General features: G+C 45.0%; 3 protein-coding genes across 3 annotated transcripts; 2 read left to right on the forward strand and 1 right to left on the reverse strand.

Annotated features, from left to right (window-relative positions):
• The first annotated feature begins 38 nt into the window (after positions 1-38).
• On the forward strand, positions 39-2,215 carry DNAJC9 (DnaJ heat shock protein family (Hsp40) member C9). The gene is made up of 4 exons (XM_029962606.1): positions 39-227; positions 353-607; positions 1,269-1,352; positions 1,752-2,215. Exons 1-4 carry the CDS (start codon positions 39-41, stop codon positions 1,869-1,871), a joined length of 648 nt encoding a protein of 215 aa, XP_029818466.1. The 3' UTR covers positions 1,872-2,215.
• On the reverse strand, positions 2,210-14,889 carry FAM149B1 (family with sequence similarity 149 member B1). The gene is made up of 15 exons (XM_029962608.1): positions 14,717-14,889; positions 13,542-13,646; positions 13,314-13,425; positions 12,224-12,366; positions 11,476-11,595; positions 10,729-10,899; positions 9,596-9,783; positions 9,193-9,323; positions 8,586-8,639; positions 8,058-8,170; positions 7,552-7,746; positions 6,538-6,664; positions 6,088-6,213; positions 5,547-5,628; positions 2,210-4,413 (listed from the first exon to the last, which is right to left on the reverse strand). The coding sequence occupies exons 1-15, from the start codon at positions 14,887-14,889 to the stop codon at positions 4,340-4,342; spliced, it is 1,914 nt and encodes a 637-aa protein (XP_029818468.1). The 3' UTR covers positions 2,210-4,339.
• Positions 14,890-14,935: 46 nt separating this feature from the next.
• ECD (ecdysoneless cell cycle regulator) lies at positions 14,936-24,286 on the forward strand. Its single transcript, XM_029962609.1, has 13 exons — positions 14,936-15,119; positions 16,290-16,428; positions 16,758-16,845; positions 17,488-17,666; positions 18,320-18,515; positions 19,368-19,496; positions 19,651-19,776; positions 19,977-20,062; positions 20,838-20,944; positions 21,319-21,496; positions 21,975-22,042; positions 22,119-22,339; positions 22,841-24,286. Exons 1-13 carry the CDS (start codon positions 14,936-14,938, stop codon positions 23,057-23,059), a joined length of 1,920 nt encoding a protein of 639 aa, XP_029818469.1. The 3' UTR covers positions 23,060-24,286.
• Positions 24,287-25,600: the final 1,314 nt, after the last annotated feature.

The following is a 25,600-nucleotide window of genomic DNA, read 5'->3' on the forward strand; positions in this document are numbered from 1 at the left end:
CTCCCCAGTGACTGCCCGGCCGCTCCCCCGAGTGCCCGATGCCCCCCGGTGACTGCCCCCTCAATGACCGGCCACCCCCGTGTCCGCAGATCCTGAGCAAGGTGTACGCGGTGCTGAGCGACGCCAAACAACGTGCCCTGTACGACGAGACCGGCACGGTGGATGAGGATGCTGAGGTGCTGCAGGGAGACAGGGACTGGCTGGAGTACTGGCAGCTGCTCTTCAAGGTGAGAGCAGCACTGGGAGCCGGAAAAACCCTCCAGTGTTTCTTTTTTATGTATTCTGTCTTAAATCTTTCTGGTGAGCAAGTCCTGTACCTCGTGGAGTTACTCATGGAATCTCTTTGCTCCAGGTCTCCGTAAAAGAGATCGAGGACTTCGAGAACAGCTACAAAAACTCAGAGGAAGAGCTGGAGGATGTGAAGGCGGCGTACCTGAACTTCAAGGGTGACATGAATCGGATCATGGAGTCCGTGATGTGCGTGGACTACACGGACGAGCCGAGGATCCAGGCAATGATCGAGCGAGCCATCGCCTCTGGGGAGCTCCCGTCCTACCAGGCCTTCGTGAGGGAGTCAAAGCAGAAAAAGATGTCCAGAAGAAGGCGGGTAGGTTGTGTCAGTTGTTTACCACATGGCAGAAATAAGCGACGCTGTTCCCGAGAGGTTTGTCCCGGGATTGCCGAGTTCCACACCTCGCTCAGCGTTCACATTTGCTCACCTGTGTTCATCACAGCCCACCCCAAATCGCTGGGAAACGGGGTTTTTTCCCTTCTTTTATTTCATTATTATACACAATGGCTTATTACACATGTCCCTGCATTTGTCTACAAAGCTGTGAGTTGTTGAAATTAACAAAAAAAAAACATCAAGTGGTGAAAATACATTTTGCTTGACTTTTGGCAGGTGTGAAACTGTTCTGGACTAGATGGACTCTTGTCCAAACACTTTGTAGAGTGTTACATGCACATCATAGTAACCTTTAACTTAGTGTAGGATCTGCTAAGGCAAAAAAGATATAGATAGGGGAACAGGGACAAACATCACAGTCAACATTGTGAAAGAGCAAAAAAACTTCCCTCTCTGCTAAATGATGGAACCTTTGCCTGACTCCTCATCTGTGGCCAAACCTGGAAACCCTTTGTGTTTCTTTGCAGTTCTTTGTACACAGATGCCAAAAAAAAAAAAAAAGCATTTGGTAACTCCTGTAAGACTTTGTCAGATAACATGCAAAATACTTTTTTAAAAAAAAACTTGTTTGCTTTTTCAGGCAGAAAAAGAAGCTAAAGAGGCAAAAAAGACTAAAGATGAACTGGGCCTTGGTGGAGAAAATGACTTGCAAGCGCTGATTCAAGTAAGGCTCTCTCTGTTTGTTGCAGATAATTATGTTACTGGCTTATAATTGTGTTTTCCCTGAGCATCTTTGATTTTGGATCCTTGCAACTCTTCTGAGTTCCTGAGGTTAAAACCTTAATGCTAACCATGTACTTTAATTAACAGAGTATGGTATGGATTTTATTGCCTGTGTCTTTAAAAATTAACAAAGTTATTCCACTTGCACTCAAAATATTTAATTTCTAGTTGCAGGCAGTTAGACAGGGAGTGTCAGTAATGGCACTAAACTTTCTACAGATTGTATTCCCTGTTCAATATATTCCAAGATTTTAGGTAGCTATCAGGCTTCAATAGAATAACCTGTATTGGGAAGTTACAGCAGCTTTGAATGTGGTTGGTTTTCTTTCCCCCTCCCCAGCGCCGAAGCAGGGATCGAGAAAGGGAAATGGATGACTTCTTTGCCCACCTGGAAGCAAAATATGGGAATAATGCCAAGAAAGGAGGAAAGAAAACTGCAGCCAAGAAGAGGAAGACATAAGGAACGATGTAGGCTGAAGTACCAGGTCTCATTTTGTATGGAAACGTGGGTTTGGGAGAACGTGGGATTGTTTCTGGGCTCCTGTTCTGGGCTGTGTGCACTGACTGGCTGTGACTGGGAGGCAGGACAAGGCAGACAAAGCATTCCTGTGCTACTGCTTCAAACCCTCTGGGTGCTCTTCAGTTGAGATCCACGTGTGCTGTTCACACAGTTCCTCCCTAACGAGCCTCCCTCTGTTTTTAAAGGTCTTTGCACATCAGCTCAACAGGTGTTTTTCAGATATTCCAGTAGTTTTATATAGTTTGGAAAATTGCAGATTTAATAAACGAGGTGGTTTTTTTGCAGAGTTCTGTGCTGTTGCTTCCCCAGTTCTCTCTGCTTGTTTTCTAAGTAGCTGTTCCAAACAAACTGATTGTGTTGATTCTCCTGATTTCAGTCAAGTAAATCCTGCACACTTCCATTTGCAGGATCATTTCTCAAAGGCTCAGGAGCCACGAGGTGAGCACTTTGAAGGCCCTCATTGCTTCAACACCAGCATTCAGGGAGCTTCCTGGGGGGAAGCCAGAGGTAGAGGGTCACTCTGTTCCCCTTTACTTGCCTGCTCCTAAAAAATTACCCTGATTCTGAGAGAGTACAGCATATCATTGTGTTGGATAACACAGGGCTTAAAGGTTACTTTTGTTACACAGAATAAATAAATAACAGCCCAGGATCAGTCTCTGGTGTCAACCATCTGTACAGAAAACACGAGATGGGCCTTAGGAGGAGACTGCTTTGCTTTTTCATTTAAACACACTGACTCCTCTAGGCTATAAAACACTACATTATGTTACCAGCAGTCTATTCAAGTTTATTTGTCTGGTTTTGTAACTCTTGTGCTACAGAAAACTCACTTTGTCCCTGAGGAATGGCATGGATACAAATGGGATGCTTATCTGCAGTTTGCCTGACAGAACTGACACACTGTACAATATTCCAGCAGTCCCAAGTGTTAAGAGAAATTGTATTTTGAAATGGTTTGGTGAGTAGAGGCCTCTGGTTAGCATCAGGTTCTCTCTCTGCAAATTTGAGAGGTTTAGATTGAGATCAGAGCTGCTCTTTTTTTTTTTTTTTACCTTCTGGAAATGCAAAGGCAAGTTAACCCAGTTACATTTGCACAGTTCCCTGTTTTTGATGAAAGCATGCTTGGATCAACTGGACTCAAGATCTTCAATATTGATTAAAAATTATTAGCTGCTCTGTAGGTAACATAAATTGGAGTGGGGAGATAGGGGAGATACTTCTTAAAGAACACTGACAAGTTTTTGTCCATTATGAACAGTAATTTGAAGAATAATAAGGAAATTAGGAAAAGAAGAGCTCTTTAATAGGATTAGAAAGGAACACAACTGTTTTTGTGCAGTGTCCTGAGTTTGTTTGAGTACAGCCAGTGATTATCCTCACCCTGTTTTTACACTTTAGTCTGTTTGGGAGTAAGACCTTCAACTAACTGCTTATTTTGAGAAGCCTGTATTTCATGGGGGTTTTTGTCTTATCTGGGGCCACAAGGGCAGCTGCAGCAAACACCTCCTCCAGGTCTGTCACACGGTGCAGACACAGCTGCTAAAAGCTCCATTGCATCTGTGGCTTGGGGAGAGCAGAAATCTTGTGTAATTACAGGTATTTTAGAAAGGGAGAGACTGAGCCATTCTCTGAAATCACCATAAAATATCTCACCAGGAAGACAAGTGTATTTTCTTGCAGTAGTGTGTGAAACTACTTGTAGTTAGAGGCTTCTTGTTGGCTGCTAACCCTTCTTCAGTCACTGAGGAAGAGGTGTAAGGTTAAATAACTCGGGAAGAGGCAGTGGTTGCTACCTGTGGAGCTGTCAGTTCACCTGCTTGGCTACCTTAGTGCTACACACCTGTGTCCAGATACCTGCTGCAACTACTGCAGGATCCAGCACTTGCCTAAGCTGAGTTGTAGAAGCAGAATCGAGTGCAGTGCTTGCTTTTCCTAGTACAATATTGCTTTAAACATATTTGAATATATAAATACAGCTTAAAAACATTTACATTACTACTTCTGTGGAAGGCCTGGGCAACCTTCTGTGGAGCTAATGGAAAAATGAGCAGGTTCTGCAGTACCTGCCTTGTAAGGACATGAACCCATCACGGACCTCACAGGAACACAGCAGTGACTGAGTGTTTGCTGGATTTCCTAGGAGTTAGGCTTTCCTGGAGATCTTCACCCTTCCACTGGAGTATCACTTTCTCTACTGGTAGAAAATGGAATGTTTAAGTGTACCCCTTCTAATCTTTGGCAGCTGCTGCTCAGGTTTATATAAAAATAACTATTTGTGAGGAAGGGTGTTTGAAAACTCTCTGTAAACAACGTTGACCTTGCTGGGAATGAGAGGTGGTTCATGACTCTCCAGAGATGGGCTGATGGACGATGGATGGATGGATTGGACACTTCTCCATGGCACCTCAGAACCCCTGTTTGCTTTTTGTGCCTGATCCACTTCGGCTGTGGCCTTTCACAGAACCACGTGGGAGGAGACCTAATAAACAGAGATCATGGACAACTTCAACACTTCTGAAAGGTATTCAAACTAAGTACCAAATGCACCTCCTTTAGCTTCAAATTAAAATGCCTTTTTTTAGTCTCTTTATTCTAATGCATTATTTATAACTTCCAAAAGGGGCAAAGTTTGTGCTTGCCAAGTTGCTGCATTGTAGGGAACTACTGTATTCCTTGATATTTCACCAAGTATTCAAGACTATAAAGTTCTGCTAATTTAATTTTTTTTTTGTTAATGCAGCAGTCATAAAACTCATCTTGCTTTTTTTGATGGGGGGAGGAGATATTTATTTTAATTTCAGCAGGAGTCCCTCCTTGCTGGTTTAAAAACAAATTACTTCTGTTTAGTGCCTTTTTTAAACTCAAATTGCCTCTTGTACCACTTATATTAGTGGTAGGAGGCCATTCAGCTATTAAACAAGCTGAAAGACCCCTCACATGCTCTAATAATCACTCATTTACTTGCTGCCTTAACCTTTGCAGCTTCCATTCACTGTTGCAGCCTCAATCCTACCTGTCAGCACATTTTTCTGTGGGAGATCCTGACAGTCCCATAAGGAGTGACACAGTACAAGCAACTCTGAGTTCAGAGGATGCATGTGAATTGTACTGGTACAGTTCCTGTCTTTCCAATGTATTTTGACTTGATCTAATACATATCTAGTACAGATCTAGTAAAACCCCTTCCAGATACAGTGCAAATTAGTTTGGTTTGGACATAATGTAATTTTTTTCAGTTGCATAGTTGAGCAGAAGGAAAAACCCTTGGGCATAAAGTAGATGCTGCTATTTCTGTTGAAGGTGGCAACTCCTGCTTTTCACTTTGACATTGAGAGGCACTGGGGCAGATTACATTAAGCTTCCTCAAGTGATTTTAAATACTTGGTGGTAATAAAAAACCAAACCCAAACTGCACCCAGCCATACTCTGGAATAGAGTGGGATACAGCCAGGATAAAACCTGGGTAATGGGAAATTAAAGACACGAACAGAACTTTGAAAAACCTCCTCGATGCAGCTACCTGGAGGAATGTATCCCTGCAGGAAGTGCATCCCTGTCCCAAAAGCCTACCCCTTGCTTGATCTTACTGAATCCTGTGCCTGAGGAACATACCTGAACCTGCTGCTGCTCTGCCTGTCCAGGACTGATTACTGTGATCCAGAACGGTGCAGGAACGGCGGCGCTGGGAATCTGGCTGAGAAGGCAGGGGAAAAGATGTAAACAGCAAGATTACAACGCAGCTACAAACTATTTGCCTAGTTGGCAAGATGCTGTAAAGGCCTAAGTAAAGTTTTGAGGAGGATTAAATCAACTTTAGGGGTAGAAAATATATTTTTCTAACGCGTATTTGGAATAATCACTGGACCAGTTAAAGATATTCTGGAAAAACTGTTCTGTTTCAAAACAGACTTTAGAAATTGTGTGCTCTCACAACTGCTGAGTCAAGGATGTTTAATCAAGCAGCTATTTAAAAGCTATCGCTGAAATTGTAGCTTTTAAAGCTTAGGTAAAAATTTGTTGGATAGGACAAGATATCAGTAGAGTAGGTGCTTATTGTTTGATACTGAAACAGATTGGGCATTGATTAGTGTTAATTCACCGAGCACTCTCTGCAGTAATTAAGGATGATGTGGTGTAATTTGCCATGCTTTACCAAGGATGTGTTGGTTGTGTTAGGCCTGGAGAAAGGATCAGGCAGGAGGAGCTGCTCCTGGAGCTGCTGGTGAGCATCTTCTTGTGTCGTTACACTGTGAGCACGACTCGAGCTCCCTCGAGGTTTCTGCAGGGAAGGGTAACACAGTTATGGCTTCTTCTCACTGCAGCAGCACATTGGCAATCCTCAGCCTAGGAATTAAAGCTAATTTTCCACATGAATCATTTTGCAACCTAGTTATGAGGAGGAAAACATTCTGGCATGAACAAGAATTAAGCAGGGAACTGTGGGTGATGTTGTTAGTTAAAACTGCTGGGATGGTTTTTGTGCATCCATTTGACTTGCTGTTGCAGGGTAACAAATACATTGGGACTTTTGGGCTTGGCAGTTTGATCAGCAGTGATTACAACTTCAGACTGTTCAGCAATAAAATGGAATTGTTTCCTTTACCATTTGCCTCTGGGATCCTGTGGTGCTCCCACGCTCTGCCACGCTGGAGGTGGCAATTGGGGGCAGGGGGTGATTTCGGTTCAGCAGCACTGGGGAGGGGGAGGTCAGCTGCTCCTGTGCACTCAGACTGAAAGGCACCAGTGAAAAGAGAAAAAAAATACAGTTTATATGTTTGGCACGTGGAAAGAGATAATACTGTCACTTTGTTTGGCCTTCTGGAGTTGACTGTTCTGTAAGAACACCTTAGAAAAGCTTGAGAACATTTTAAAAACACTTTCCTAGTGCTCTCTGCATTTAAAAATATATGCTAATAAAGGTGAGATGTTAATATTTGTTAGACTGATTGAAGCCTGAGGAAAGGGAACAGAAGCATAAAATACTGGAAGTAGAAACATCAGTTGTGGAAGGACAAGGAATTAGTCTCTAAACACTACGTGACAAGAAAATAACAGGCTCAGTGAGTTTATACATACACTACAAAACTGAAAGGAAACTACATCGATTTACAACACATGGAATACAGAGGTATATCAAAGCCTGCATTGTTCCTTGATACCCTGTGGTCCCTGTAAATGTGCAAAATAAGATGTTTTAGCTGTGACTGAGGGGTTCATTAAGAGCACTTTGGTCAGTCAGATAACCTATTTTAACATCTTTACAGCCCAGCCTGGGCTAGGATAGCAACGTGCAGTTTCCCCTCCAAAAACTGTAGACTTTTAAATTCATCTTGCAAACAGGCTCCAGAAAAAGAAAACCATGTGAAGAAAGAGATGGTGGTGTGGACTTTGCTGGTACTGGGCAGACTGAGGTGCCAAACCACCTCTGTGTGTCTGTGATTCAGTGAATCGCAGCGCGGTGACCACCAGCCTCAGCCCCTCAGCTTTCTGGGGGCAGCTGTGCTTTAAGGGGCAGCTCCTTTCTTTAACCCCCTGTTCTTCCTGCCCATCTGCCTGTCTGTGGTGCCAGCTGGGCTCCCTGCAGTGCTCAGCCCCAGGAGGGGCGGGTGGGACGTACAGCCGTGCCGCGTCCCCGGAGCGCGGGGTCCCGGGGCGGGGCTGGCTGCCCGAGATGGGGTGCAGGGTCCGGGGCGGGGGGTTCCTCCTCCTCGTGGAGCGGGACAGGGAGGATGTGCTGAGCTCCAGAGCACGGTTTGGCCACGTTCTGATGGAGAGGATGGAGCTGGAACCCGGCCGTCTGTCATCCAGGTCCCTGACAAAACACCAACAGGGAGAAGGTCAGCGTGGCCCATTCCCAAAGCACTCACCCATGTGTGGCATTAATCCTAAAATACACGGGCAGACACGATGGGTTTTCATTTTTAACAGAACTATATAATCTATAGTACTGTTTCACTGTATCCTAACACTTCATTTTTCACAGAGGACAAATAAACACACAAACAAGCAGGGAAATAATTGAGAAGAGCTTTCTCATAATTTATCTCACAAAGGTTTGGGCTGAATCCCTCTCACTGTGAGAACACTCTACTTTATTTACAACAGATGATCTGTAACTCTTACAGTGTTTTTTCCACTACAGGCAGGTTCCTTTGGTGTAACTGGATCCCATGGATCACCATCAAGCCATTCAGATTATGCTGAGAGCCACTACTTGACCCTTGAGAGAGACTGACCTGAAATTAAAAAAAAAAAAGTAAGTAAATTGCTGCTTGGCAGAGATACACTTACAGATTTTGTATATAATTTTGGAGAAAACACACTAATTTCTTTCATGACATCCAGATATATGCTCAGTTTTATATTATTTCTCCATCTAAGAGAAAAATCTTAGCAGTCCTTTGTTTTTTTTTGCAAATGGTAGTAGTTAGACAATGTATCCTAAAACTTCATATTTTCCAATTGAGCAGCTCACTTGCATGAGAGGATCTTCCAATTACTATAATCTGAAGTTTTACAAAACTAATTTTGAGTGCATGTTCACATTTTGTATCTGCAAATACAGACTGATCTGGAAAAACATCAAATTCCACCCACCAAAACAACAGAAAACAGAAAGCAGCAGAGCTTTAATCCCTCCAGGATACATACTTGAGGTGTTTTTCTTCTCTTTTTGCTTTTGCAGCCACATCTGGGTTTTGGGCACTACACACACAGTAAGGGAACACGAGGAACAGGCAGGGGTAGAAATAAAGGAGAGAGAAATAAGGACAGAGTTGAATTAAAACGGAATAAACAGGTAACACTTTGGTGCTCAGCACTCCAGGAGCAGATCATCCAAAGCAGATTATGCAGATAAAATCAGTGTCTGAGAAAAAAAGCTGGTTTAGAGCTGCACTGGGATTTGCCCCCTATTGCCTGATGAAAGATGTTGGTGAGAACAGGATCCCACACACACAGTCCTCAATCTCATTGAGGTCAAATATTATTAAAGTATAGAAAAAAACTACATCATTATTCAACATGGTTGTCCTGTACATATATAAAACACTAAGTTTTAAAGAGAGAAGTAGGAATTAAAACTTGCAACTGAGTAGTAAAAGGACTTAAGTGTTAGAAAGGACAGTCAGCATTCCCACAAAGGCCAAACTCGTTCTGTACCTAAACATAACCCAGGGACTGACATCCTGCAGTGTGTTTGCTGAAGTAGCACTGTATTGATTCATCCCTCCACAAAGCAGGGGCTAAAAATACTTACCAGATTTGAGGTCACCGAGGGCATTTTCGGGTGTGGCACACGAGGTAACAAGGCTGGCAGAGGATCGAGCTGCAAAGGGCTTCTGGCACCTGCCCTGAGTGTTTCCACTGTTATGATATTTTTCTCATCATCTGTGCAAAGCAAGAGAGAGTTCCTGTCAATTCAGGCTGTTGGCACTGCTAGTCATGGACAGTGCTATGAATCCAAATGTTTAGAGAGAGAGAGTTCTCTTGGATGGTAAGTTCTGCTAAATCTTTTGAAGGCATATCTCACACTCACCAACGTTACCTTCTTATTCCCACTGCAGAGATCATCCCCCAGTACATCCCTCCCCCACTGCCTCCTTGCAAAATCCACTCCCTGAAAACCCCTTTTCAGCCTTCACTCGAGCTGTGATCCTCACCAGAGGCTGACCCTTCCCAGTGCCTGCAGATCAGCTCCTCCATGCAGCCCAGGACTTCACTCCACACATCATCAAACACGAAGGTGAGCACGGAATCCCTGGTGCAGGAATATGGGGAGACAGGAGGAAAGCCCAGTTTCTGTCTGCCAGAGGACAGGCCCCTTTTCCTCTCGTGCAGCTCCTCCTCCCTGTGGAAATGTAAGCACTGCCTGTACCACAAACACAGTGCCTTTGCCTCCTGCATTTATTTTTAGTTCTTCCACCAACCCAAATAAGAAATGCCTGAGACCACCACCTATTGCTGCACACCCTGGTTTCCCTGTACAGAATGACTCTTCAATGATACTTCACAGATAATGAATTATTTACTGATAAGATCAAAGTCCTATTCAAAAATGAGTATTAATAGTTGCAGTGATGTTTCTTCATCACATTGTTAAGCTCCATATCTAATGCCACTACAGAATGCTGAAGACAAGAGATGATATTATTTCCTGCAGCAATGTCTCTCTGGCCTGGTCAAAGCAAGACAAGGAACAATTTAAATTAAATGGTCCATGCAGCTAAGTGGCTTTAATTATTAAAACCAATTAAGTAGTTAGGAACTGACAGTATACCCTCCAGAGTCCTTACCCAGGCCATATGTTCATATTGTTGGGTGGGATAAAGTAAAGGGACAAAAAAATAAAAAAGAGTGGTAATTGTTTCTTGGAGAGCATCAAATCCACTCTTAGTTCTTAAATTACCACTGAAAAATCTGGAAAAGGTACAATTCCACCCAAAATAGCAGTACAAAACCAAAGCAGCATAACAAACAACAATGAATTTGACTCAATATAAAAAATAAATGGTGTTTAAACAAGTTTTATGAAATATGCAAGCTCTTAGTTACGGTGGAATGAACTATTCAAACCAGGCACAAAAATGGATGGTATGAAAGATGACAAAAAATTTCAGAAAAAATAATAAACTGTCCTAGGAAAAGAGTAGGGAGAATTCTCAGTTCCCTGCCAACTTCAGGCCTTTGAAAGTTCTCTAGGGAAAAAGTATTAAAAAAAAATAAACTCATCAAATACAGCAGGAACCCCAGGACACTGGTACTAGTTAATACTGTCTTAACATTCAATACCTACACATCTCTGCAGTCAAATGCCAAATATTCCTCCACTATGCCTTCGGAGAGAATTATTTCCTCTTCCCCTTCGTCACTCTCTGAGGAACACAAGGTCGGAGACTTGGAAGGGTCGGCCTTTTTGTGAACAGGAGTAACAAAAAGAGGGACCTTCTTGCCAAAAACACTAAATCTGAACAGGTGACAGTTGTCAGAAAGCAGAAATAAAAATAAGTTATTATTCCACTTCAAATAACTGAGAGACAGCATGGTACTTAAGGCCAAGGGAGACCAACAAATTATTCATTACAGTAAAAACTGTTGCTTTGGATATTTTTTAATTCTTGCTAAGGAACTCGAAACTTCAGGGAAAAAAAATCAGAAAGCATTTTGAAACATTAAATCATAATAGTACTAACGCAGTGCTTTGTATTTTTTATGTTCTGTACAAATTTAACAGCTGATTAGCAATAAAACCAGCTACAAAACACACACATCCTTAAGAAGTCAGCAGCAGCAAAGATATTTCTATTTACTGACCAGCTCAAGGTAGTCAGCAACGAGCACGGCTACGTAGTCTTGCTGCTCTGAATGTACTATTTTCAGTTAAAAAGGAAAATAAAGTGTGCTGTGTTCAAAACTCAGCCTGGCAGGAAGGAGTCAGGGCTGCACATTTTGAAGCAGCAGAGGACAAAGCTGCTTCCCACTGCCTTGTTCCCTGCAGAGAACAAAGTGACCTTCCCTCCTGGGTCCAGCCACAGGTACTTACTCATCAGCATCCTGCTCTGGAGGTGAACTTACACCTGAGGGAGCCCAGCTGCCCGCAGGGGAACTGCAGAACCATCCATACCCTTCATCCGTGGGCACCACCACCTGCCTCCCCACAACCCTGCCGGGGCACAAGCACAGGGGACACACGTCAGGAGCTGCTGGAAGGGAGGTTACTGAAGTGTGTCAGAGCAGCAGCACACCCTAAGAGCTCTTCTGGGGAGCTGTGCAGTTTTCCTGGTGGTTGGTTCAGTTGTTTTCCCTGGTGCAGGTTGCTTTGAGCCGGGTAAATACATCAAAAAAATGTGGCCTGTTTCTTTTTTAATGCTCTGCTAACTGTAAAACTTATGAATATGGACAAAACTGTTTCAAGTGCACGTAATGAAGATCTAAAATGTAAGTTTTCAGACAGCCATAAGGACTGCTGAACTAGGGGAGGAGGGTTTTTACATGATTTTAAGCTTATAGCTCCACCACAAGAAAATTTGCTGTGCTTAACAGAGCGAAACCCGATTTTCTAAGAGAACTCTGCTATGTTAAGGCCAAATCAGCTGCAAATAGCCATAAACCTCTGTCAGGGAACCAAATATGAGGTAACAGACTGTTTATTTTAATGACCAGAGTGATCTTTTTATTTCTCTCTACTCCATAAGTGCACAAACCCACCCTGCTACAAATGTTTTAAAAGCAACTGTGTCCATGCCTACCCTTTTTGTGAGGGGATTGGCATTAGTGTGTCCATAAAATACCTGAGATGAGGAAAGCTGGATGTCCACTGCTGGCATTCCTCCCACAGTCCCTCCACATGCACATTTTCCTTCTGCTCATAGAGAAGCTCATCAATTTGCCTGAACATCTCCTGAACTTGTTGTGTGGCAGCTTTATCAAATTCCTAGGAAGGGAAGTTATCCAGTAAATACCTAGTGAACAGTATTTGCATTGCAGGGTGGGGTGTTAATTGATTTTTCTTTAATATAATTGAAAAAGACAACTATTTGTTTAAAGCTTAACAGGACTGCATAGAAGGATTTTAACTTTAAATCATTTCCTTCCAGAGATGATAATTTCCCCCCTGCTGCTAAGACTGAAGGTGGCCACATAAAAAGCTTACACTGACACGGCAGATAAACTACTAAAACATTTTGAAATATCTGTGTTATTACATTAAGTTACAAGATATAGGAATTTACATAAATCAGAACAGGAGGGATAAAATCCAGTGATATTTTAATGCAATGGAAAATCTGTGGCTTGCAACAGACAGACAACATCAAAACAAAAGGCAGTGCAGACTGGTGGGAAACAGTGAAAGTGAGGGATGGTCAGGACCTTCGTTACATGTGCTCATGTAGCCAGAAAATGAGGTCAGTTCTGGGGTCATTTAAATCTAAACAGCCCCATCTCACAAGAAAGCAACAGCACATTGGGCTTTGGTAGATGGAGAACAAAACAACCATTTCTAAATTAAAATTACGTTTAGGAGCTTCCAGTATTGTGAGAAGCAAGTATGCAGAAGTTGGATAAACTCACACCAAGTACCTGAAAATCACCCAGTCACGTTTGGGACTCCACACTAACAGCATTTGTAGATACACTTATGCAATAAATTATTTGCTTTTCCAAAATTTTAGATGGAAGTACACCATATTAATTGAATAATATGAGCCTAATGTGTTCTCAACTGGGAGAAAGAAAAAAATATGCTCTTTTTATAATCACTATGATGATTTATTAACAGAACCAATCCTCATTTTTATCCTGAAATGTCTTTGCCATGGTATTTTGAACAGTTTTCTCCTCACTGTGGCAGGTTTGGCTTGGCTGATATGTTCTACTCACATCATAGCCCCAAGAGAAGACTGAGCTGTCCTCAGTGGAGGTGTCGGCACAGCTCTCACTGGCAGTCCCTGGATTCCCATGATCAGCTGATTCCCTCCGGATTTCTGACTCCCTGAAACCCACACAAAATAAACAGTGGGCAAAAAACAAACAACGAGAAATGCAGTGTGTCAGCCAACAAAGCCTGGCTGTATCAGAACAGCTCTGGGAGAGATGTGCCCACAGTACCTGGAGACGTGGCCGTGGTTTTCAGCCCTGGCTGTGGCTGAGCACACCTGAACTCCTGGCTCTGGCAGGGGGTGATGCCTCAGGGCATGTTTTGGGAGTCCTTGTCTGAAAAAAAGGCAGCAGAACTTGACAAGTTACTCACAAGAACAAATGTTTGCGGAGTTCCCAAGAAGTTTTACAGGTTTTTCTTTTCTGCTTTTCAAGGAATGCGCATGCATCTGTTGTTATTAGAAGGCTAATTCTTGTTACTAAGGCTTTAGGTAAGGACCAGAGAAAACGGCCTCAAGTCACACCAGGGGAGGTGCAGGTTGGATATTAGGAAAAGTTCCTTCGTGGAGAGGGTGGTCAGGCATTGGAGCAGGCCTTGGTGCAGTCACTGCCCCCAGAAACGTTTAAAAGGATGTGGGTGTGGCACTTGAGAGCAGGGTTTAGTGATGAACACGGTGGTGCTGGGTTAATGGTTGGACTTGATCTTAGAGGGCTTTTCCAGCCTTAATGATTCTGTGCTTCTAGGAAACAGGCACTGGCAAGTTGAGAGGAATAATTTTTGGTAGTTTTTCGTTTTGTCAAACTGTAGATGTCAAGGAGAGGGAGACAAGAAAAGTAGCATTAATTGGAGACAACAAGTACCAATGCAGGGCAGAAACCCTGCCTCAAACAGCAGCTGAATGAGGCTTAAATAGAGGCTGTCATTTCTCTGCTGGCCAGAAATGGCAGAATTAAACATAAAAAGGCTGTAGGTAAGTCATTAACTTCCAAAATGGATATATTTGTTCAATACAAATTAAATACAGTTAAATACACGTTTGTTTAATACAAATACATAAAAAAGAAAAAAGACCAGCATATCAATTGGGTCAGAACTGACCCAAAATTATTGTTACCGAAGGTTTACATTTAAGGTATCAGAACTGTCGTTATAGTACTATATTTAAGAACAGTTATATATTATAAGCAGGGTCTTCGCTTTGAAACGTCCTCCTTTAAACTAAAAACGTTGTGAATTGCGCTGCAGCTCCCTGAGCGCAGAGACAATGTCGCTGTCCCCGGAGGCGAATTAAATTAAATTAAACGGCACAAAAGCAACCAAGTCGGTCAGAACCGACGCTGCTCTTGGGCCAGGGGCACCAGGCAGGGCAGAGCAGGGATTTAACCGCGCTGTGTCCCGGGGGTACCGCGGGGGGACACACGCGGCGGCCGGGCCCTGGCGGGGCCCTGTCTGCGGCGGGAGCCGGGATGGGGCCGGGATGGGGACGCGGGATGGGGATGGTGGAATAGGGACGGGACGGAACGGGAATGCAGACGGGGAGCGGGGCCGGGATGGCGCTGGGGCCGGGGAGCGGGCCATCACTGGGTATCGGTTTGCGCGCGTTCGCGATTCATCCATAAGAGGTATGACGTCTTTCGCCCGCCGCTCGCGCGCTCCTTCCGCGGGGCGGATGCGCGCCGCGCCGCGGTGGAAGCCGCTCGGGCGGGCTGCCGGTGAATACGAGGCTCATACGGGACTGGAGCCGCTCGCGAGCCGGCTGCCTGCGTGGGGCCGCTGGGCTCGGCCCGCGCTGCCGAGGACGCGGTGCGGTAACATTTAGATATCGCGCACGGGCCCGGCAGAGGAGTGCTTCGGACTTGCGATGTTCTCGGGTGACAGATTTGTGCGAGCCCTCGCGGAGAGGAGCACGTTGTGCGTGATGGCTCTACGTTTCACGGGGCGCAGAGCTGACATGCGAGTTCGTGAGATGGTGGCAAGAAGCTCGCTGAGGGGCTGAGGTGCTTGACCTGCGCACGAGCCTGGCAGCAGGGCGATAAGCACGCGGTGGGTGGGAGATGCTGTAGTGATTGGTGGCTACGCGCGAGTGTGTTGACGGGCACGAGTCTGGATGTGATGAGAGGACGGAGACGCGTGAGTGGGGTTACGCGAGACGCGTCAGTGTGAGGAGGAGCGCGGTGTGTGAGGGGGAGCCGGTGTGTGAGGGGGAGCCGGTGTGTGAGGGGGAGCCGGTGGTGGTGAGGGGGACCGGTTGTGAGGGGGACCCGTGCTCGTGGAGGGGGACCGGTGGTGGTGAGGGGGACCGGTGTGGAGGGGGGACCCGGTGTGTGGAAGGGTACGGTGTGTGAGGGGGTGCCGGTGTGTGAGGGGGCCCGGCCAGGCCTGTCAGGTGTATCCAGGAGTTTGTAAGAGGGACCCGGCGGGTTCACAGAATCCCCAGAACGGGTCAGGCTGGAAGGGACCGCAGTGGGGCATCTGGTCCAACCTCGCTGCTCCGGCAGGGCCGTCCCAGAGCACACGGCACAGGAGTGTGTCCAGACGGCTCTGGAATATCCCCGGTGAGGGACACACACCGTCTCTGGGCAGTTCCTGGCTATGGGGTTGCTCTGGAATATCCCCAGTGAGGGACACACACTGTCTCTGGGCAGTTCCTGGCTATGGGGTTGCTCTGGAACATCCCCAGTGAGGGACACACACCGTCTCTGGGCAGTTCCTGGCTATGGGATTGCTCTGGAATATCCCCGGTGAGGGACACACACCGTCTCTGGGCAGTTCCTGGCTATGGGGTTGCTCTGGAATATCCCCAGTGAGGGACACACACGGTCTCTGGGCAGTTCCTGGCTATGGGGTTGCTCTGGAATATCCCCAGTGAGGGACACACACCGTCTCTGGGCAGTTCCTGGCTATGGGATTGCTCTGGAATATCCCCGGTGAGGGACACACACCGTCCCTGGGCAGTTCCTGGGTATGGGGTTGCTGAGCTGTCTCTGCCCCCCGTGCAGGTGAGATCCCGGAGCACATCGGCGGCACCACCCTGTTCGGGGACAACGTGGAGGACGAGTGGTTCATCGTCTACCTGGTCCGGGAGATCACCAGGGACTTCCCGGGGCTGGCAGCCAGGTAGGGCAGGTCCTGCTGGGGTGCCCAGAATTTCAGGAGGCGTGTGAAGGGGTAGTGCCTTCGCTTTGAAGGTCCTGTCTTAACATTGCCCATCCCTGGAAGCGTTCAAGGCCAGGCTGCTTGGGGACTCTGATTATACTGGTCTGGTGGAAGGTGTCCCTGCCCATGGCTGGGTGTTGGAACCAGATGATCTTTAAGGTCCCTTCCAACCTAAACCATTCTATGATTCTTTGAGTATTAAAAAGAAACCCAGCAGACATGGATTTAGGAGCACATTACTGTGCTCTGCAAGGCTTTCCCTTTTAAGAAACCGATTTCTCCTTGGCCAGGATCGATGACAACGATGGAGAGTTTCTCCTGATAGAAGCAGCTGACTTTCTCCCAAAGTGGCTGAATCCTGAGAACAGCGAAAACAGGGTGAGTAAAACTTCTGTACATTTGGCAAGTGGCTCATGGTGGTCTTTTATGTAGCAGCTGGAATCTTCTCTTGCACCTCTAGCCAAGTGGTCTGACTGCTTCTGAAAATCCAGAGTGCTGTCTGTCTCTTACCAGTGAATAAACTTCTACTCAGGGCTCAAGGCTTGTTTTAATCAACAGCATGGGGTTTTTTTAGTACAGTCTCTTTTCATTCTGGTTTTAATGAGCTGCTCTGTGCTTGCTGTGGTTGTTGAATGAGAGACTTAACGACTGGGAACTCCTCACACTTGATTTGGATCCCTGTGCTCTTGCAGAATGTTATGTAGAGTGAGTGTGTAGGGAATTTTTCAGCAATTAGGTTATGCTGATTCTCCCGAAGCAAATCTCTGGTTGAAGGGAAACTTTCGGTATTACTGTTACTAAGGAAACAAGATACATTTGACTAAACTTGTTGAAGTTAAAATAGGGGTCTTTATTCACTGTTTGGGTCGTGGTCACTAGCATCTCAAATGCATTTTTAGATTATACTGCTTCCCATATTATTTATTTGTACTGCAGTATTCCCTGTGTTCAAACAAATGCATTTTGTATATGAAATTAAGCTTCCCATAGCTCAGTGTGTGGAACGTTCCCCTCTGCCAGGTGTTCTTTTACAAAGGAGAGCTGCACATCATTCCGCTGGCAGAGCCTGGGGAGCAGGAATGGGACCTGTCTGCTCCCTGTCCAACAGTCTCAGAGGCACTGGCACTGTTATCCACCCGTGCTGAGGAGTTCCTGGCTACAGAGCCCATCAGAGCTGCCGTGTACAAACGCATCGATGGGTATGTGGGTGTTTTATTTTGGTCTTCTGCCACAGTGAGTTTTGATTACTGGGCTGTCTGGGGTTTAAAGATTTCCCTGATAGATAAAGTGATAAAGTCGATTCCTTTCCAGAAACCACCAGCTAGAGGTTTTCCTGTGGCATTCTTGGGAAGAGGGGGATCAGTGTCCCATAGACTGTGATCTGGGGGCTCTGAAACTGGTTCACTGCTATGACTCCACACCTGGCAATGACAAGTTATTCTTCCTTCCCATCCTTCTTGTACCGAAAAATCTCAGAGTTCTGTGAGCCTTTGGGACCCCTTTGCAGGAGGAAAAAGAGGATTTGAACTACAATGTAGAACCAGCGTATTTTTCAGAGCACCACAGCACTGCCCATTAATTTTTGCAACAGTGTGAGCCAGATGACTTCCACACTGGGTGTGGTGAAGGACACTGTATAGCTGAATACGTTAGCTCAGTTCTCAGTGGCTCCCCAATGTGGGCATTAGTGTGTATGTGTGGGGGATATTCCATCTGCTACAGAAGCAGCCATTCCAGGCGAGTTTTAACTTCAGAATAACGTGGGTTAATATTGCAGTGAAAATGGGACTGGCAGTGACAAAGGAGTGGTTTGGGCTGGCAGTGCACTGACTGTGGCTGTTGTGTGACACAGGTATCCCGAGAAGCTCCGGGCCTGCTTGCACCGAGCCCGGTGTTACGTGCCGGCGGGCATCGCGGCGGTGCTGCGGCAGCGCCCCTCCCTGGTGGCCGCCGCAGTCCAGGCCTTCTACCTGCGGGACCCGGCGGATTTGCGGGCCTGTCGTCGCCCTTTCCACACCTTCCCTGCGGACCAGCGCGTGATGACCGTGGTCAGTGACCCAGATCAACCTGGCAGCTCGCTTCTGTGACTGGCAGGGGCTCTGGGGGCAGTGGTGTAAATATGTGTGTTTAGTTTTTACGACAGGATGTTTACTGGTTTGTTTGTTGTTTTTTTTTAATGAACTTTTAATAACTTCCAGTTTGTTACATTAATAGCTTGTGTGCCTTCCCGTTGACACAGCTGGGCTTTCAAAGGGCTAAGCAGGAGGTAAATGTTTCTGAAACGGGTGGTTGTGCTAATAGTCCCTCTGCTGAAATGCTCGCTGAATAAACTGATCCCCTTCTGTATTCAGAGCAGTTTGACAGCACTGCCAGCCAACAGGAGTTGCTGCTAACTACCCCCAGCTGTTCATGCCAAGGCTTCTCAGCTTGTCAGCTGTGCTCACACACTTTATGAAGTGTTTCATGAGCTTTGTGTCGTATCTGATACATTTTCTGACACTGTTATACCCCTAGACTACTGAAAAGAAGCTTTGTGGTCAAATTTTAGATTTCTACACTGTTCCTGAAATCTCAGCTTTGGTTTCATTAACAGAAAAAAGCCCTTGAAGTTTTTCAAAATACACCTTGTTGGTGTAAATACTGAATACTTAGGGTCTTTTCTAATGTGTTTAGACTGATGGAAGCTCACGTCTATGTAGAGATGTCAACTTGGAATATACTTTGTAAGACCTGAAAAGCAACATACCTTAGAAAAACGTACCTGGGATGTGTTTGAATGCGGACTCAGGTGTTGTCTGTAATGCTGGTGCCTTAAAACACGATTTAGAGGAGCCTGGTGGAAAGCTGCTGCCTGTACACGACCCAGTCTCAGTGGTTTTGTTGTGCTCTGGCTGTTCCAGGTCACCTTCACACGGTGTCTGTATGCACAGCTGGTGCAGCAGAAGTTTGTTCCGGACAGACGCAGTGGATACACCCTGCCCGCCCCAGCTCACCCTCAGTACAGAGCCCATGAACTGGGCATGAAGCTGGTGAGGATTTCTTATGCATTTTGTGCCTAGTTTGCCTGTTTATGTATGTCCAGGGAATGACTCTTTGCTTTTTAGGTTGCCTGCTCGTCCAGAAAACTGTGAGCAAAGTTTGCTACACCTTGAGAACCTCCTTGTTTTTACATCTCTTATTCAGGCTCATGGCTTTGAAATTTTGTGCTCCAAGAGCAGCAAAGTATCTCCTAATTCCAAGAGAAATGTGCTCAGTGGTCCCCTGTGGGAGAGATTCCTCAGGAGCCTGAAGGAAAAGGATTATTTCAAGGTGAAGTTGTGTGCCTGTGTCTTATAAACATTCCAATAAAAATGTTTTAGCTCTTGAACTTGTGTAAGTAGTTGCAGCAGGGCAGGAAATCTAATGCTTCTTTCTATGGAAAATGAATTAATGTCTTTAAAGGTGTGACATGCAGTTTGTTCCCCTTTTGAAATTAATTTTGTGTGTGTGTGTGCTCATCCTTGTGACAGGGAGAAATGGAAGGGTCTGCTAAGTACTCAGAACTCTTGCATATGGCAGAGGATTATTTCCAGCAATCTGTTACCACCCCAGAAAGGTAAGAGCTACTTGAAATTCATGAGTGTCATACACAGTGCCTACAAATACTTTTAACTTACCTTCTCAAGTTCCTGTTACAGAAAACCTGAGCCTGTTTCTCTATTGTACATTTGCCAGTGTACAGTGCTGTGGTGCTCTGGCTGGGAGCAGTATTCCTCTAGAATACTTGCTACCAGTAGAGGTTTCTGCTTGGGTAACTATTTATCTTGGTTTTGTAAAGTGTTAAGCTCTTCCAAGTGGGTTAAGAGGTGACTGACAAGCATTATTTGCTTGGTTGACTATGGAAAGTGTATAAAAGTTTCATTGAAAAGCAGTCCCAGTGAATAATAAATCTGGAGTAATCTGTCTCCTCTACTCAAGACAGGCAGCTGGCTGTACATTGCTCCAAAAGATCAAATCCAAGAAACAAATCATTACAAAAATAGCTGAGGGTTTGCCAGCTCATAATATCTGGACTGTTAGTTTTTTGAGTTTCCAGTCTGTGCTGTTTTGGATCTGGCAATCTTCATATTTACCAAGGCAAAATAAATATAAAGAAAAGGAAACACAAGAAGTGGGCTTTGGAGCCATCAACTACAAATTACAGCAACTGACTGTGTCCTGTTTTGGCAAATGCTGTGTGTAGTATTCTGGTACTTCCCCCAGGCTCACTTACCTGTTGACAGGTTTGCCCAGAAGTGAAAATGGAGAATTTGAGTGAAAACCTGAATGTAAAGCATGTGATGCCATTGAATCCATTTCAATAAATTGATTTTTTTTCTTTTTCCTTCTAGCTCTGTTGAAGTGAGCCCAGGGGATGAAATCTTGGCCTTGCTACAGACAACACCCATTGATTTGAAGGAATTGGAGAGAGAAGCAGCTTGTCTTCCTCCAGAGGATGGTGAGCTGGACTGGGGAAGGGGGGATTATTCCTGTCACATTATTATTTGTGGGGGGAGAGAGGGAATGTTCATGGCTATAAAGGGAGAGCCAATCCAACTTTCATTAAGACTAAATATTGGATTGGCTCTCCCTTTAAAGCATAAGTCTTTCTTCCTTCATTAGTGGCAGAAGGATTCTCTGTGACTAGTTTGAAGCTTCATGCAAAGCAGAGTGTTAAAGCAGTGAAATGAATTCTCAGCTCCTCAGCCTCTCACTGCCTTATGTGACCCAGAGGCAGCCCAAAAGCTCACCAGTGCAAAACCAAGCTGCCAAATGGTAGCAGTGCTCTCAGCTGTGTGGTCTGAGTAACAGATCTGTCCTGTGTTCCTTCAGATGACAGCTGGCTGGATATTACACCAGATGCTCTGGATCAGATGCTGAAGGAGGCAGGAAATGAGTCCCTTCCTTCTGCAAACGAGGAGGAGCAGAAATACGACTTGGAAGCAGTTGCTGAGAGCATGAAGGCCTTTGTGGCCAAAGTCTCCACACACGAAGGAGCAGAAGTGCCATGGTAGGGGTGGTTTTGAGTTTGGTGTCAGGTGTAGGGAGTTCCACTGTGCTGCAGCCCTTTGGTTGATTCTGAGATTTAGAGAATCAGGGTTTGAAAGTGTTCTGCTGGCAGAGGCCTGCCCATGGGAAAAACAAACCTGTGGGAATAGTGAATATACAGAGTTGCTCTTAAACCAGCTTGGTGACCACTCCAACACTGGTGCAGGTAAAAATGCTGGAAGCTGAGCTGTTTTCTGCCACTCTCTTACTTAGTTTGGCTTTGTGGTCTTTAAAATTTTTCTCTTTCATGCCAGGAATTCCTCCACCCACTGTTTCATTTCTAACCCATAGAGGCTTCAAACTTCTGAGCACTTCTAAGACCATCAGCTCAAATGTCCCAACTTTAATCTGGGCTTGACAGAAATCACTGCCATTATACCCATGTTGGGCTTAGGCAGGCATAAAAGCTTTATTTATTTAAAAATGCTTTTATATTTCAGGTCATCTGACGAATCCCACGTTACCTTTGACGTAGATTCTTTTACAAAAGCCTTAGACAGAATTTTAGGTGAGATTGCTTCTTTGTTTGAAACAAATCACTGCTGACATGTTTGCTGTCTGTACTGACACAAAATCATCCCCAGGGGCAGACTCAGAGGAGCTGGATTCTGATGACCTGGATGAAGAGGAGGAGTTTGGTTTCTCGGACGAGGATGATGAAGACTCAGGTGCTGGAAATGAAGGGCAAGACCAGAAGGTATCACCTGATGAGCTCATAGGCAGCCTCAAGTCATACATGGATCAGATGGACCGTGAGCTGGCACAGACCAATGTTGGGAAAAGTTTCACCACCCAAAAGAAAGGGGTGAGTATGCCTTGAGCTCCAGTTTGTAGCATGGGGATTTCGAGAGCTTTAGTAGGAAAGTGGAAATGTGCTGATCAAAAACCTTCCCACGTGCAAGCAAAACGTGCTGTGGTTGCACCATAATAGTGCATTTTAAGCTTTAACTTGCACCTCTTTTGGACTTAGTTTCATTCCCTGTTTTCAGCAGTGAGGCGAGCAGCTGCAGCTGAACTTGTGAGTTCCTGTAGTACTTTGCTCCCATAGGAAGCTGAGCCAGGACTCAGCAACACTTTCTGTCCTTCCCTTGGAACTTAGAGTGTGCAGTGGACAGTGATGATTTTTAGCTGGCATGAGCATTTGGTGGCTAAATTCCTGTCTGTCAAGACTGTGGAATGTGCTGGACTTTGCTGGCTGCAGAATTGTTTCCTTGTTTCTTTTCCCTCGCGGTTTTTCTTTTTTTCTTTTTTTTTTTTTAATCTGTTTATGCAGTTTGATAAAACTTTCACTTTGTACTTGCTGTAGGCAAGTTCTGTTAAAGCAGCTCCATCTGAGAGTGCTGGCCCTGGCTGTGGAGCTGAAGCCCCGGATTTGGCACCAGTTGATGTGGATATGAACCTGGTGGCCAACCTGCTGGAATCCTACAGTGCTCAGGCTGGCCTGGCAGGACCCACCTCCAACATTTTACAGAGCATGGGAGTGTATTTACCTGAAAACACAGATCACTGTGCCTCGAGCAGTTGAGCAGCACGGTGAGAGACTGTATGAACTGAGAAGACATGGCTGGTGGAGAACTGAAGCACAGACAGACCAGCAGGACGTGGAAGAAGACACAAAAGGTTTTAACTTAGGGCATTTTATGCATTGTGTGTGACTTTAGAGATGCAAAGTGAATCTACCTGCAAAAGCCTTCTGTTTGGATGCTAAGGTGGAAATCAGAGCTTTCCAGTGCTAACACAGAAAACTGAGAAATGATGTTGGGACCTGAATGAGACTTTTTTTACAAAACCTGTCTTGGATTTTTCAAACCAATGATCCGATCATTATAATGATGCCATCATTATAAAATGCCCTTTTACCTTTTACTGGGTGGTTTCAGTATCTGGAAAGCGGTTTGTGTTCTGAAAATGCTGCTGCCTTCAGGGGCAGCTGGGGAAACACCGTGTTACAGGAACATCTCGTGGACTTGGGAACGCTGGTTAAACGCTCAGCAGACATTTGATCCTTCCCAAAAGCACAGTGCTTCATTGTAAGAACTTCTGATAATTACTGTAAGAGTCTGGACCTTATTAACCAGGAGGGTTTGCAGAGTAATTGGATCAAATATGTAAATATTGGCTAGAAGTATTTTTTGAGTTTTATTTCAGTAAAAGCAGAAATACAACTTGGTGACTGGAGATGGTTTTTTTCTTTTCCTTTGAAGGTATGCAGGACTTCCTCAGTGCAGTATCAGAACTTCTTGGAGTTAAAGCATTTTCACAACTTGGCATTGTCTGAATTCCATTATTGCTGGATGTTGGCATCATGCCAGCAGTAGCTGTGTGTGAGCTGAACAGTTTAGGTTTGTTTTGCAGTGAAAATGTAGCTGGAAGGCGTGTGCAGCGTGGTGCTTTCACATGGAATCAGAAATCTGGTCTAGATATGATGACTTTACCTTTAACAAGATACATTTGAATTAAAATTCTTGATTTGCAGGCAGTAAGAACACAGTCCTGCCAGGTCTGAATCAAGCTGTTTGTTTGTTTTAATTCAACAATTAATCAAGTGCCTGAACTGGTAGAAGAGAAGCTCATTGGTTGAGTTTTTGTTTGTTGTTTGTTTGTGTGTTGGGTTTTTTCAAACATAGTGTTCAATGACACAAAAGCCTGACTGACCCTGAAACCTGATTGCTTTTAGAGGACTGAGTTATTATTATTAATGTTATGTTATTACTGGTCTAAATATTGGAATACAATTAGTTGAATTCTTTGGCTTAATATCTTTTTTTTTTTTAATGTCAAGTGTTGGCATTATTTTAATTGCCAAAGCAGAATGTAGCATAAGTTGTTTCCATGTAGGGCTTGGACACTTGCTGGATGCTGAGTTTGTGCCTGACTGCCATGACAACCAATGCACAGAAAATTCTGGCACAGCTTGGCATAGTTTCACTGAAATCCAGGACCTCGACAAGGTACAGTGGCTGCTTGGCTTCCCAGCTTCTGCTGACCTGTGCCCCTGGGTCTCTCCTTTTCCAAATGTTTGCTTGCTTTTGCAAATGACAAAAAGCTGGTAAAGTGCTCCAGTGTAAGATAAATATTGGAGATTCTGCACGTGAAACGTGGTTGAAGGGTTGGATGTGCTGCCTCCACATCTGTCCTCTGCTGATGTTGTGCCACTGACTTTGTCAGCAGCTGGGGGAGAATGCTGACAAATGGGGTAGGGATTAGAGATGGACAGCAAGAATGGGAAGGATGCTGCTAAAGTTCAAGGTGGGCTGCAGATCCAGTTAGACAAATTACACTGGGACATTCAGGCTAACAGGACTCCTGGGACCCTGCAGACACGGAGAGCCAGTGGTTAGTCATGGAAAACAGATGTACCTGAGCCTTGAAAAGGGCTTATGTCTGAGCAGGGAAGGTACTTGGAAAAGTCTCCACTGATGAGTACTTAAATCAAAGTTAGATACTGTAAAAATAATTGAGTTTCAAGAGGATGATCACATTCCACTCTCTGGTACTGCACAAAAGGTCCAAACAGAAGGAAGGACTTTTCTGTTGTAGGATGTGAAGAAAACTTCTCAGCTAATGTTCAGAACAAAGCTGCTCTTTTGGAAGCACTTCAGCTGATCTTGGTGGTTGGATAATCTCACTTCTCCATCAGTGAGACTGTGGTTTCTATTCCAGCTATTTACATTTGTTCAGCAGCTTCACAGTGAAGGCCTTCAAGGCTCTGGAATCGCTCACAGGAGAGTTTGCCATTGAAGGATAAGCATTTCCATGCTGCCTCTTCACTGCTTTGAAGTAACATACGAGGCATCTCTGCTTTTAATTTTGGGAGTGTTTTTGGTGAGGGAGGCCTGATGGAATTAATTAGGGAAGACAAGTGCAGCGTGGTTCCCTTTCAACGGATTGCTATCAAAGTTTTCATTATATTCCAAAGCAGTTTGACTGGAAGTGCATTCCAACACAATTTACTCACTTTGCTCACTTGAGCAGCTGCCTTTTTGTGTAGCCTTGTTCATCCTGGAACTTGTGACCCTTCCCAGCAATGTGGTTTTCTTCTTCGAGCTTCACCCCTGAAGCCTGT

Source organism: Manacus vitellinus, unplaced genomic scaffold, assembly GCF_001715985.3.
Source record: "Manacus vitellinus isolate BGI_N305 unplaced genomic scaffold, ASM171598v3 scaffold_48_pilon, whole genome shotgun sequence".
Classification (NCBI taxonomy): Eukaryota; Metazoa; Chordata; class Aves; order Passeriformes; family Pipridae; genus Manacus; species Manacus vitellinus.